A 15,223-nucleotide genomic window follows, 5' to 3' on the forward strand; every position below is an offset into this window, starting at 1 on the left:
TAAATTAATATAGTCAGACAAATGAAACTCACCATTGTTGGCACGCAGAATACATGACAGAAATGCGTGCGAGTAGCATGATCCTTGGTGATGTACGCGAAATGCGTGAGATCATCGGCGTCCTGACAGGCGCAATGAATGTTGCGAATCTCGTGCTCGCAAATCGGCTCCTATATCGATTCCCATCAATGCAAATACGTGAGCACTATAATCGCATCAAAGTCGAACGCTAACCCCTTGAAAATTCGCTAATAGAAAACTATATTCGTTCATCTTCTGACCTTCATTTTTACAACGTTTAAAGCACCTAATATGTATGTACATGTATACATATGTGACTTATATCTTGTTACAAGAGCAATATAAAAATTCAATCCAATATTATTTGCACTTCAGAATTCATTGTAGTATAAAATATTTCTCAGATTCCAGGATGGACTTCAAAATTCCAAAGGATTAACGTTTCTATATCTTTTTTGTTTATCGTGGAGGTTGAACGGAAAACATCTTACGTTGGTCACCGTATTGAAGAATCGGACGCCGCGGTAGCAAATCGCTAAGGTAATGTCGGGAATGACTCTGGGTTCGCGACAGGTTTTCTTCAGCTTCTGTATTGATTTCTTCGTCGACTCGGTACCGCGTAATTCCTTCACCACGGTCGAACCCAGATACTGCGTGATTTTAGAACAGAAAAAGGACACGTGCCACTAAACTTCGCAAATATCAAGCATTTCAATCAATTTTAACATCTAACGAATCTATTAGAACTGTATTGCTTATCAACGAGGTCACGTTGTTATGTAACACATTTAGTTTAGAAGGAAATAAGTGATTAAGTCGGTTCAACCTAATTCCACGGAGGAAGAAAGCGTTAAACGTTAAACGGCAGAGAAGATAATGTTCTGAATGAAATGTGCTATTAGTTACACCCACGCGGTAATTATGGTAATAGCCTTCACCTTGAGGCGTTGTCATGACTGTCTACTAGGTGACATCACACGTACATATACTACTCGTTATCCAAGAACCATGCGACGCGACAATCATTGCCACGCTAACGCGTAATGTTCTCATTTTCAAGGCTACAATAATTTGTTGTCCTCGTTCAACGAAACAAAGAGTACAATTGCCCTGCTTAATAATCCTATTTCTTCTACAATAATTTGTTGCACCTTGCAACGAATCATAATACGTATATCGTCGTAAATGAAATAAGCTTGAATAAAATTAAATTCCAAATAACAGTTTCATGCAACGAATTTCGCAAGAAGACACTCAACGTACGAAGCATTAACGACGTTCGTGGGAAAATTCATTTTCCTAAATTGTTTTTAAACATTAATTTAAGTGGTCTTTATGTGTGCTCCAAAAGTGAGTATTCATTACATTAAGGTATTAAAAGTCGAGACACTCAAACGCAAAGTCAAACTGTTTAACGTGGGATCGCAGTACAGAGTTAAAATAAATATTACAGAAACTAGAATAGAATATATTATAACATGAGAAATAATATGTAATTAATTCGGAGGAGGCTTCCGATATTCGTTTCGGAGAAATAATCGTTCAAAGTAATTTCAATAATTTTATGGTCAGCCACGAGTGACCAAGGCAAAAGACGTTGATAACTTGACAACGTCGCATCGATCTGATCTACGCACGAATACGAACTGCATAGGTAGTAATAATCATAGCACATGAAAAGAAGTAATAACAAATTGAACATTAACGATTATGTGAACGTGATTTCATTTTAAGTTGAGCATGACTGTTCCTTTCGAACGTCCTTAAGAACAGTCAACCCTTTAGATGGGATAAGCAAAGATATGTAAAATGTTAAGAAGAAAAAGGATTGGGTGGGGCGAATAGATGCCAAATAGACTTACGTTGGCGACGTATGTCACGCAGCCGGAGAGCAGAGTTATCGGCTGATGCCTCCATTGCGTCTTGAGGGTGGACGGTACGCCGAGCAGCAGCTCCGACGGTGCCCTGATCTCGAGCTGTTCCGGTGTCGAGATCGCTCCATTATGCGAACTGGGTCGTTGGGGTGGCTGCGGTGCCGGCCTGTTTTTGCGGTGCCTTAATGTGCCCGTGACGGTCGAATTCGTTCCGGTTATCGATCCACCCTCCCTCGTACCTTCCGTCGTTGTTTCCGGCAACTTCTCCCGTATCTCCTCCTTCAGCTGCTGGATGTTCGTCTTCTGCGAAAACGAGATACGCTGCCTTTGAATAACAGAGGTCTTGCTGTGTTGTTCAGTTTTTTCTCTCTTTAATGTTGTTCGTTCTCAGCATTTATGAATACGAATGTGGTTAATACAAAAAGAATGACTCAGTACAACTAAAATGAAATTGTGGATATCTTACTATCTCTGTCCAACAATAATAGTAGCAAAAGAAAATAAATACAGAACGCAACATTTATTATAAAAAATCTAGATTAAATTAAACAACAAATTAAAAATATTACTCCTGATTTTTATTTTGAGTGTTCAGATAGTTTTTGGATTTTTCAGTAATTTCGTTACTGCATTTTAAACTTGCAGATAAGATCCCTTAGCTATGGAGCTTCGCTTTTCCTGTATATCGTTTTTTTCTTGACGCATTAAGAATTGGGCAATCGCAACTTGATCTTTGCTTGGAAACTCTCTTTCTTCATCTTACTATATTCGCAAATATTCACTTGCTACTATTATTATGGGACAGAGGTAGTAATAAGTAAGTTTATGTTTGTTATTTTATTATAAATTTTCAATTCTATTTGTATTGTTATGTATAATACAGTTGAGATACAAATACAGAGGATATTTAACTACACTCTTATACGCCATAGTGTATACGGCAAATACTTTGTTTCCGTTTTTACATTCCATCTCCGTTACAAATTTCCGATACGTCAACGGACCAGAAATAAAAATAGACGAGCAGAAAATATGTTCACGGTTGTAAAACTGTGGTAGAAAACATGAGCTCGCGTTACACGGCGTACAATTACATCCCTGAAAGCGCCTGTTGCGAATAAAAACCGAAAACTTTTTGCAATCTACGCGAGTCGCTTCACACTCCAGGGAATTAGCATCGAAACCAGATTCAAACCGCATGAACGTGTCGCTCGCAGTTCGGATTACATCCTTTGAATAGATTGTCATGTCCTCGTATGATTTGCCACGTGTTAACAAGGAAAGAAAAAAGAAAATAGAAACAGAATGTCAAACAAAGAAAAACAAAGAACTATTGCAGCGTAGAAACAAAAGTTGAAAGTGACTTGGATATCGTGGATATCGTAATTAATAATAATCATCGTTTTTCCAACGAGTATGAGAAACACTGTCTCTTAAAATTAGAATCAATTCGCTACTTATAACGCTAAACAGTCGCAATCAATTTGCCTTTTAGACATATACCGCTAAAATCCTCTATATTTGTTACTAACTTTTGTCGGAAAGGTTAATATCCGTAAACGCAAACAACGCGCGCGAGCGCGGTCCGACGGTCGTGAAATTCGATTACAGGAAAAGAATGGATGTAAGGAGCAGAGAAACGGAGGAACAAAAGGCAGCAATTTGGACGTGTGCGCGACGACCGTCGGCCATTAATCGAATTTAATTAGCTAATTAAGGGAGAACACCGGTGCGGCGCGACGCGGCGCGGCGAAAAGACCAGTCGGCGAGACTGGGAACGCGAGGCGGCTAGAGTAGCTCGTTAACGGATGTACATACATACATCACATCGCGCTCGAGGCTCGAGGCGCCCGAACAAAAACTATTAGCGTCCGCTCGAGCGATCAGGCTGAAAGGTTGCCTCGAGTGTCGCTTCGTGTGTGCACGCGAACAGGTTGCAGAGCCGTGATGCGCCCCGTTACAATAACGCCTCTCCAATTAGCCACGATATTTACATTATGACGCGATCGGCTGAAAGCCCGTCGGAAGCGATCGAGCACTGTCGGTGTCGTCACCCGTTGCCGGTCCCCCGGTCGCCACCCTCGCTCGTTCCGTCCCTCTTTCCTTGCCCAACTGCTTTCCGCGGACCTTGTCAGGTACCCCGTTCAACGGAATTCTTAACAAGATCAGTCGACGCTGCCCCTCCGACTCCAACCCCGTTCGCAATGCTTCTCTTTTTTTCTTCAACGCGTTTTTGTTCGTTTTCTACCTGTCTGTTGCGTCGCAACCCCTTAAAACGCGATCTTCGCGATGTGACGCGTACCCTATTGTGAACAGGTGACAGAATCGATGGGACAAAAGCGTCACCGTATCAACTTCGTTAGCCCTCTTCAGTCTCATTTCTCGTTTCAGTTTTATTCGCTTTGACTCGATAATTACGTATCGCTATTCGTCCGAAATGAGAAGAGGCGACAGCGATTCGTCTACGCTTTAAAGTTGTATGAGCCCTCAAATAAAAGCAATGCCAAAGCATTCAAATTCTAATAGTTATTGGGTAGTACATTAAAAGAACACTGCAAAATTTTAGAAATTCTGAGAGTCTATTAAAGAAATTATTACTTTTTGAGTTTTCTTGAATGGCAAAATTCACTTATGCAGAAACATAGGTGTTACAATGACGGAATTTCGTAATTTCGTATAATTGTTAATACATGTTTTAAGAAAAGTTGAAATAATATCAACTTCGAGGATATTATTTAAGATAGATAGTAAAAAGTAAGTAACCTTAGTAGTTATAGGACTTGTAGACAGTTGCAAGTCAGGTACAATCCTATCAAAAAGTGTCAAAACACTTTAAAAAGTCACTGTAACTTAAAAAAAACACATCGAGTTTTCCGTTCTCTGTAAATATTATTTTTCTTAAAAGTTTATCGTTTCAAATATTGAACATTATAATCTTATCACATTTCTCGAAGTTTTGGCAGAGATCTTACGAATCATACAACCTTAAGCGTTTCTGCGATTTTTACTGAGACGGATATCGATTATCGATTCCAGACGGATCCTCCTTGCACAATATCGCGTTCCTATTTCGTATTCAGCTACGTTTCACTTACCAAGGTGTTCAGGTCCTTATTGAGGTCCTCCAAGTTGGGCCCGACGGAGTTTCGATTCTGTGCACGCCCGTTCGATCCCCTGACCGACGCCAGAATCCTCTTGCGATGCGCGGGCTTCGAGATCTCCAACACCGCGTCCAGCTCGACTTCCCACACGCTCCTCACACGATCCATGTCCGTGTACAAGTGCTTCCTGAAGATCTCCGCGTAGTTCTCCAGGTGAATGCTCTTCAGCCACTCGTCCACCGTCTGGCCGCTTCCACCCGACCGTTTTTCCACCCGTTTGTTCAACGATCCGACCGCGTCCATTATCACAGCACGCTCTTGATCGCTGCTGATGGCCATGTCCTTCAGATCCGCCTCGTCCAAGACTCCGTTCTGCGAACAAAGCAATCGTTTCTTACTATTCAATTTATTCCTATGGAAAGAACAGCGAAATAAATCTATGGAAAAAAGTTTCCCGTGACGCGTATAGAAAAAACTTACTATAAAATCTAAATCGTCGTATCCATAGTTGATGAAGAGAGATTCGTAGTCGGCCAGGCCTAACGTTGACAGCCACTGACCGACGGAAGTTGAGACAATAGGACTACTGCTCGTGTCTGAACTCAGTCCTGCGTACAAATCAAGAGCTGCTCATCATTATTTATTGCCAATTGTTTCAGTAAACAAACTATTAAAATTCATTCTATTAATTTATTTTCATTTCTATTGAAGTAAAAATAATATAAATAACAATGTATGTATCAATGAATACGCAAATAATATATTTTAACCTAATCTCGTCTGGAACTCCTTTTCCAGTTCGGTAACAAACACGGACTCCCGGACAAGACCTGTGCCGAAGGATGCCATGATCTCCGAGATCTTTGCCCATTCCTCCTGCTCGTCGAACGGACTCATTATGCTGAGGGACTTTTCGTCCCTCTCGCGATCGCGATCGCGATCCGACAATCGAAACGCGACCTCACCATCCTCGAGCCGTTCCCCGCCTCCGCCCTCGCCGCCGGTTCCCATTCCGCATGCGGATTGCCCGTATACGTTCCGCAACCTACGCAACGTGCGAGGCCTCTCCGCCGTTACGGATCCTTTCAACAAACCTGCCGAAACAGATGAAAATTTGCATATGTAAATTCCGAAACTCTATTGAAAATGAAAAGTTTAAAACAAATTAAGTAATTGAATTTTTACAAGATTAACAAAATGTAGATTGATGGCCTAATCCTCGTGACGATAGCGTTCGAACTTTATCTAAGATAAATATTAAAATTGCTATAACTTTATTTGAATATAAAGTATGTACGCATAGTATACAGAACGTTGCAAGCTCGAATTTTCATAACTTACAATAAATGTTGAATTAACTGTCCTTTACATGCTCGAGATCTGATATTCATTATGGTATTAAAAGCCGAACATGAAATGCAGAAACATAGGTGTTACAATGACGGAATTTCGTAATTTCGTATAATTGTTAATACATGTTTTAAGAAAAGTTGAAATAATATCAACTTCGAGGATATTATTTAAGATAGATAGTAAAAAGTAAGTAACCTTAGTAGTTATAGGACTTGTAGACAGTTGCAAGTCAGGTACAATCCTATCAAAAAGTGTCAAAACACTTTAAAAAGTCACTGTAACTTAAAAAAAACACATCGAGTTTTCCGTTCTCTGTAAATATTATTTTTCTTAAAAGTTTATCGTTTCAAATATTGAACATTATAATCTTATCACATTTCTCGAAGTTTTGGCAGAGATCTTACGAATCATACAACCTTAAGCGTTTCTGCGATTTTTACTGAGACGGATATCGATTATCGATTCCAGACGGATCCTCCTTGCACAATATCGCGTTCCTATTTCGTATTCAGCTACGTTTCACTTACCAAGGTGTTCAGGTCCTTATTGAGGTCCTCCAAGTTGGGCCCGACGGAGTTTCGATTCTGTGCACGCCCGTTCGATCCCCTGACCGACGCCAGAATCCTCTTGCGATGCGCGGGCTTCGAGATCTCCAACACCGCGTCCAGCTCGACTTCCCACACGCTCCTCACACGATCCATGTCCGTGTACAAGTGCTTCCTGAAGATCTCCGCGTAGTTCTCCAGGTGAATGCTCTTCAGCCACTCGTCCACCGTCTGGCCGCTTCCACCCGACCGTTTTTCCACCCGTTTGTTCAACGATCCGACCGCGTCCATTATCACAGCACGCTCTTGATCGCTGCTGATGGCCATGTCCTTCAGATCCGCCTCGTCCAAGACTCCGTTCTGCGAACAAAGCAATCGTTTCTTACTATTCAATTTATTCCTATGGAAAGAACAGCGAAATAAATCTATGGAAAAAAGTTTCCCGTGACGCGTATAGAAAAAACTTACTATAAAATCTAAATCGTCGTATCCATAGTTGATGAAGAGAGATTCGTAGTCGGCCAGGCCTAACGTTGACAGCCACTGACCGACGGAAGTTGAGACAATAGGACTACTGCTCGTGTCTGAACTCAGTCCTGCGTACAAATCAAGAGCTGCTCATCATTATTTATTGCCAATTGTTTCAGTAAACAAACTATTAAAATTCATTCTATTAATTTATTTTCATTTCTATTGAAGTAAAAATAATATAAATAACAATGTATGTATCAATGAATACGCAAATAATATATTTTAACCTAATCTCGTCTGGAACTCCTTTTCCAGTTCGGTAACAAACACGGACTCCCGGACAAGACCTGTGCCGAAGGATGCCATGATCTCCGAGATCTTTGCCCATTCCTCCTGCTCGTCGAACGGACTCATTATGCTGAGGGACTTTTCGTCCCTCTCGCGATCGCGATCGCGATCCGACAATCGAAACGCGACCTCACCATCCTCGAGCCGTTCCCCGCCTCCGCCCTCGCCGCCGGTTCCCATTCCGCATGCGGATTGCCCGTATACGTTCCGCAACCTACGCAACGTGCGAGGCCTCTCCGCCGTTACGGATCCTTTCAACAAACCTGCCGAAACAGATGAAAATTTGCATATGTAAATTCCGAAACTCTATTGAAAATGAAAAGTTTAAAACAAATTAAGTAATTGAATTTTTACAAGATTAACAAAATGTAGATTGATGGCCTAATCCTCGTGACGATAGCGTTCGAACTTTATCTAAGATAAATATTAAAATTGCTATAACTTTATTTGAATATAAAGTATGTACGCATAGTATACAGAACGTTGCAAGCTCGAATTTTCATAACTTACAATAAATGTTGAATTAACTGTCCTTTACATGCTCGAGATCTGATATTCATTATGGTATTAAAAGCCGAACATGAGTGCCCTATACAAAATCTGTTTAACAGAGACATTTTTATGAATATTAACAAAAGTTTTCTTTATACATCTTTAAAAAAATAAAATAAAATATGATGTAACATGAGGAATGCTATGAAATTAATCCGAAGGTGGCTTGCAACATTGGTTTTCGAGAATTATTTTTCGAAGCTAGTAATTTCAATGATTTGCAGCTGCGAGTGACGAAGGAAAATGTTGATCACTTAACAATATCGCGTTAATCTAGTCTACGTATGTGTACAGTAGTAATTATATGACGTGGAAAAATAAAATAATAACAAATTAAGCGTTATTGATTATGCACATTTTAAGTCGAACACGATTATCTTTCGCGAACATCTATAAAAATTGATAAACCTTATCAATTCATTCTAAATACGAATCAAATATTATAACATTTCATACAGAATTTCGCAATAATTTTTGACGTATCATACATATATTATGAAAGCATTACATTCGTCAATTAATTGATGAACGCAAGCTAGGATTTTCTAACAGGGTATTCAGCTGACCAAACCTAAATCAGTTTTGGACGGTTTCAAACGCGCAAACACGGCGAGACTGTGCGTCTGGAATCAGGCAGCGGATATCCATAATGGATAGCAGCCACGTACGAACGAATCCACGGATACGTTGAATATTCATTAGCGATTCGTCATTGTTCGATGCCTCCACGAGATTAGTTCGCAGCTAGAAGATAATCAAGAGACCGACTCTCGACAGTTTCGACATCGATCTCGTTAAACAATTACTTCGCGGAATAGCCGTTTCAACATTTGCTTATGTTATGACACAGATAATCTTTATCTTCAATTTTACTCATCAAGTGCTCATTTAAGAAGTGTTCAACATGTGTGACAAAATTAATAAAATATTTATATACTACAAATAATTCATTTTTGTAACACGATTAATCGCACAAAGAGAATGGACTAGTGAGAATTGTTTTTTATTTCGATAAAGCATTCTAATAACAACATGTTTCGGTCCATATGTATATTTTCGCACGATATCCGAACGAAGGTTTAAAAAAAAAGACAGGGAAAGAGAGGAAAACGCGTTGGATATTCAAAACGCATTCGACGGTGCGTTCGGGCGTCGCCTCGCTTGTACGATTGCTCGCAAATAAATTCAGGTTTCGAGTAAATAAAGAACGCGGATAAAACGTTTGAGGGTCAAAGTACCATAAAAAAAATCATTTGCGCGTGCACTTGTTGCGAAACGGTTACATTCACCGTGATTGAAGAGAACCGAACAAATACCGGACACCGCGCCGCGCTACCGGCTCGGCCGTGCGCGAACGCGTCCACCGACGCAACGAGACAAACAAATTCGGATCGACAAAGATTATTGCGAAATCAATGTTTCCTGTTGTGCACCGCGGTCCGACATACATGTATACGTGGAACGCCATTTCTCGGCATTCAATTATTCACTGCTGGTGAAAATAAAAAATTTGATCAATTCTATTTAAACTCTTTGTATTTATTTGATAGGTACATTTTCAACGGGATAATATTCCACTGACGCGCGGGTGGGTTAAACAAGGGGGGCCATAACCCCAGGCTTCAACATTCAAAGGGTCCCGCGAGCTCGAATAAAAACGTCGTTTTTATTTATATTCACAAAATGATCATTTTTTGCTGCCCTTAGGTGAACCCAATATTCATTTTAGTCCCGGGCCTCTAAATTGCATACGGTCCGTGAATCTTTAATTCACTCCTGCACTGGCAGACAATAAAACCTGGCCAATAGAAGGGCTAATTTTACAATGCAGTATAAATGTAGATTAGGTTATAAAAAATTAACGTTGCTGTTCCATAATCGGTACGCATTTCAAGTAACAACAGAAAATTTTCAAGACACTCTTTAACACACAAAGGGACGATGAATGGAAGGTTGACCGATTACGGTGTTCCGCTTCGACAGGTGCAATTCCCCCATCCTCGTACCGTTCTCTTCGATTTTTTCATCTGAAAAGTCACGTCTGAAGGGAGAGCCCTCATGGGAACATCGTCACCAAGGATAATCCGTCGTGTTTTCATTGCAACCGTTACAATCGACGCCTTGGAAACGGCGCGGTCGCGGAATTTCTTTCATAGGAATTTCACAAATGAGAATTCGCGTTGCCTACGCGGGCGATTATACGTACGAGCGAATGGGCCCAGCCACAGGCGGGTCTGAAGGAAAGAAAACGAAGAGGAAAACACTCTGCAGGGGGTCGGTAGCAGCGGGGAAGAGGGTGCAAGAGAGAAAGAAGAAAAAGTACCACTTTAAGCAGCGTCTATGAACGCCTTTCAAAGACGCTGTGTGTATCCTCTCCGCGCAGGTACCAGCTCGAGAGAGCGTGTACATACATCCGGGCGTCGTGAAAAGCTCATAAAAATATTAAACAGAAGGGAGACGGAGAGCGGTGGAAAAAAGGAGCCTCGGTGGGCGAGAGAAGGAGGGGGGTAGGAGAGAACCGTGCGGGAGCACGTACAAGCAGCAAACGTACGTAATTTTAATTAAAGCTCCATGATGAAGGGCGTCGCCTGCTCGCGCGCACTCCACCCAGCACCGTTATATTATGTAGGTAGTTATTCAAGTCATATACACAAATTACATAAATCCTCATCGTAGTCCCTTTCTACCGTTTCTCTACCTTCTATCTACCTTTCCCTTTCCTTCGCCCTTCCAACGCCTCGTACACCTTCTCCTGCTGAATTTCATCCTTTATCCCTCTCTTCTTTTCTTCTTTTTAATTATCTGTTTCCGTCTGTCTCCGAGAATGTTCTGTTCTCGTTTGCCTCACCATCGCCATTCTCTTGCCAGTCGTCGCCAAGCATCGCACGAGCCACTGCCGCTAGCTTTCACAGCGTAATAGTTTCCCTCGCAAGGGAATCCGTTTAATCGCAGTAATTGGGAAGAGCTGCGACATTATGCGCTTTTTCCTTCGCCTTTATTTCGTCGCCAGTTTGCGCGCTCTCTCACCAACACCGTGAGAAACCGCCGCCGTCGAATACGTGTCCCTTTTATGTCGCATCTCTTTTCTATTCTCTTTTTAATTCTTCCCGTTGCGTTCCACTCGCCTTTTTTTTTCTCTTTTTTTCCCCTTCTTTGTTTCTTCTTTTGCTATTTTTTCGGAAGCGAATTTTTGCTCCGCTCTTTCAGGACAACACGGAGAATTCAGTTTTTGCGGTGATGCGGGAACGGGTATAGATTCGTTTTGTATCGAACAGTCCTTTTCGTCATTCAGTCAATTTTGACGCGCGGTTGCTGTTTCACAGAATTGTCATTGAACAAAGCGAACATTTTTCATCTTGCTGGAGATGTATCGTTAAAACTCGATAATTCCATCTATACATATAAAAGGCATTCAGTTAAACGCAATGGGAGATGCGAAACTGAAAACTATATTACAGTCTTTGAGGCCCAAAATGTTATTATATACACTATGACTACAATTCCATTTCCGTTGTCGCCCTTGAGCCTGATCTTTTTACAGATTGCGAGAGTTAACTATAACCACGTAGCAGTGACATCCATCTCTTCAGCCTCATTACATCTGCCCGCAAGAATGACAACCGCAAGAACGCGAAGGTTCCAAAAAGGAAAAATGAAAACCACGAACGCGTTTAGCTCAGCCTACAAGGCGTAACTTCCGCTGATCTTAACTCCTCGTTTCTACGTTCCTCAACCACAGTCCATTAAAGCCAAAGGAGAACTTGCGAGCGATCTCGTATCTGCTACGTGGCTCGGTCGTAAACATTAAAATAATCCTTGCGTGAGTGAATACGCGTGCGCCGAGCTGCGGGAGATTCTCATCCCTTTCAAATGGAAATGCTGGATTTCTCTAGATATTAAAAACGCACGGCCATTAAGCCGCTCGTAACTACCCCGTCAGTGATATTTTCAGATGAACGTCCTCGCTCCTAACTCTTAAGACACGTCGTAAAACAGATAGCCAAATCAGACATTGCAAACATGTAACTGAATGATGTATAAAGATTACTCAATTTTCATTTAAATTATTTCATTAATATTCTATTATGACGATTATATTAGATTCTTCTATTTAAAGGACAATCTTATTAAAAGGTAATGGTTTTTTAAAATGATTTATTATTAAACTGTGTAGAAAAAATATAGCTAAATATAAAGAATGTTTGCCATATTATAAAATATATAAAATTTTAATAGATGACTGCACATTACAATGTTTACACGATAAAAGAAATGTGCATTTAGAATGTATTCTTTAAGCTAATATAAGTATTTTATTTTACTTAAAAATCTGCAATCTACTTATTATACATGTATGTATGATTGTATGACTTCTGATATAACCATGGCATTATATTTTATGATTCAATTCTGCACTAAAAAAAGGTTAGTTAATTTAAATATAAAATGGGCTTCTGAGACGACGAGGCACGTATACGTACGTACACATACTTGGAATCTCACGTTAATTTAACGCCGCCTTAAAACTGTGTCAATTTCGCGTTTTAACGAGCCAGCCGCAAATTAAGAAACACGAATTCCGAGAACTCATTGATAAAGCTTCGCCAGCAGGCAACAATTATTCAAACCGCTTTCGCTGAACGCTCCGACTTGCAGGCAATTGTCTTTTATGAATGCGAAAATTATATTTTCAATAAATAGTCATTTAAAAAACTAATCTAAGTGTTTAGTAAATCGAACATTAATACTATTACATTATACATGTACGCGTTGTATATATTTTTATAGATTCTGTCCATCAAGTGTATTTTTCGTAAATTAAAAATTCACATTTTATACATAATTTTCATAATAGGAATTACATCATCGTTAATGTTGCATTCATCACAGAAACAAATTAAAAGACACGATAATTCGCACCTACGATCAATTGAAACTAATTGGGGAACGACGAGTTGACGCGAGATGAATTTAACGAATCATAGAAGCTCATCAGGTTTCCACAGTTTCTTATTGCCGGGCCATTGTTGGTAAGCGATCATCGGCCTCATGAAAGAGCATTCGTTTAACGAGATAAACAAGCTGCTGGTAGATAGCGCATCACGACGATCGAATGACAAATGCCGGCGTAATTTGTGGACCGCCGCTACTGTTAACGCTGGGCTATCTATTCGCTTGTTGAAAAGGTTCTTCAACCGTGGGCGTATCGTCCGACTGAATTCGTTCTTTGACATTTTCTTCGCGACAAGATTGAAACATGAATACTATTGTGTGCTATAATGTGGCCATTCATAGGTAATCGCCAAGTGGAAATGGGTCGATACCTTTTGTACACAAAGAGGAGTTCAGGGAAGTTACGATTCTCTACAAGATTTTTTCAAGGTTTCAAATATTATAACAGTTTTTTTTAGGCAGAGATATTCTATGTATTATTTTCTAATGAGCGAAAAAATTTTTTTACGAAATCGTAGGGGATGATTATTCTTTCATCGAATTTCAATTTAGCGGGAACAGAAGCTTGAGGGTCATAGATTTTTAAATAAATGCATAGATTGTGATGTATCTTGCCACGCTAATGGCCCTAACTGACTCATAATACTACTAATTAAACTTGATTGCAGCGTTCAATGGGTCAGCAAATGGGGTTCCGTATAAAACCTGCCCAACTTGGACCGGGCAAAAGAATTCGCGACAGAATATTGAAATGCACTGCAATTGCAATAACATCAGATTAAGATTATAAACTAACATTGAACTGTAAATTGAATAAACCGGCGTGCCTAGTATGTCCGTTTTGAAATCGAACTCCTCATTATCTCGCGCTTCTAATATTTTAACTCTCACGTTCCAGCGGAATTCTTGGATTATCTCACTGAGAAACGGTCGTTGCATCATGATAACAACAACGAAATGCTTATCAGGCAGCAACGCGGTCGCGTACATGCACCGCCGCTTATCTTACGACATTTCTAAACGTTTTTCTAGCAAACACAGTCATTCTAGATTAATGAATTAGTAAACTATCCTAGATCGTAATAAAACGTGTAGGCATGATCAATAATGACACATCATGTTTGAACTTGTTGCCTTAAAAATCAAATGCATAAGGAAATGTATGTATATTGCAAATAATCTATGCCAGTTGCATGCTTTGTAGCGTGGCCTTATCAACAAAGAGTTCAGCTATGAACGTGCAGGAAGAATTCGCGGTCAGAGCGTTTCCAAAGTTTCGACGAATAGGCCGCCCAAGCGCATAATTAAATACTGGCATTGAAAATCATAGTAGGTTTTGAAGAAGGTCCTCCACAGTCTCGAAATGGCAATAACCAGCTATGTACGCATGCAAAATCCCAACCTATTTGACGATTCTCGCCGATAACTGAAACCTTGGATTTGTACTCTTATCGTTCAGAGTAATTCGTCATTCGATGTATCGAGTAATTCGATGACGTGAAACGAATCCGCGAGGACGTAGCTTTAAATCGCACTTACAATATTCGGTTTTCTATACATATGTTGAATTATAAGGTGTATAACGTTTCAGTAAAAGGTGTTCGAAAATACTATGTTCATAAAAAACTGTTGGAATAGTAACGTTGTACTTCAAATAAGATAGTTTTCTATTCATTATTAAATTCATACGATCTAAAATTCCTAAGTTAGAAGTTGAAAGAGTCAGATAATCTAAAATTGGATCGTAAAACAAAGAAAATCCAAGAGGGTCTTTTAAAAATTGAACAAAGCAGCTATCGCTAGTCAATTGTTCGTTGAACCATGCTCGTGAAATCGAATTGTATATTTGGCCAGGTGTACGTTATATGTATCGGGGCTGGATTATAACATAACACACGCGGCAAGAGTCTGTGCCACGGCCAAACATAGAATCGACCCCTAAAAATATCAAACTCGCGAGCCAAAAATACTTGGGCGGGACAAACCCATTCTACGAGGAAGATGA

General features: G+C 40.1%; 1 protein-coding gene across 1 annotated transcript in view; it reads right to left on the reverse strand.

The window, feature by feature from the left end:
* The window catches only part of LOC108622072 (ankyrin repeat and SAM domain-containing protein 1A), a 67,331-nt gene that overhangs the window by 8,045 nt on the left and 44,063 nt on the right, over positions 1 to 15,223 (reverse strand). Inside the window, 6 exon segments of the mRNA XM_018019737.2 lie at positions 33 to 170; positions 513 to 671; positions 1,884 to 2,198; positions 6,877 to 7,254; positions 7,363 to 7,490; positions 7,653 to 7,976. Of these exon segments, the coding sequence (XP_017875226.1) occupies positions 33 to 170; positions 513 to 671; positions 1,884 to 2,198; positions 6,877 to 7,254; positions 7,363 to 7,490; positions 7,653 to 7,976 (1,442 nt within the window).

The sequence above is a fragment of the Ceratina calcarata genome, unplaced genomic scaffold (assembly GCF_001652005.2).
Source record: "Ceratina calcarata isolate Rehan_Ccalc_2016 unplaced genomic scaffold, ASM165200v1 scaffold203, whole genome shotgun sequence".
In the NCBI taxonomy this organism is placed as follows: Eukaryota; Metazoa; Arthropoda; class Insecta; order Hymenoptera; family Apidae; genus Ceratina; species Ceratina calcarata.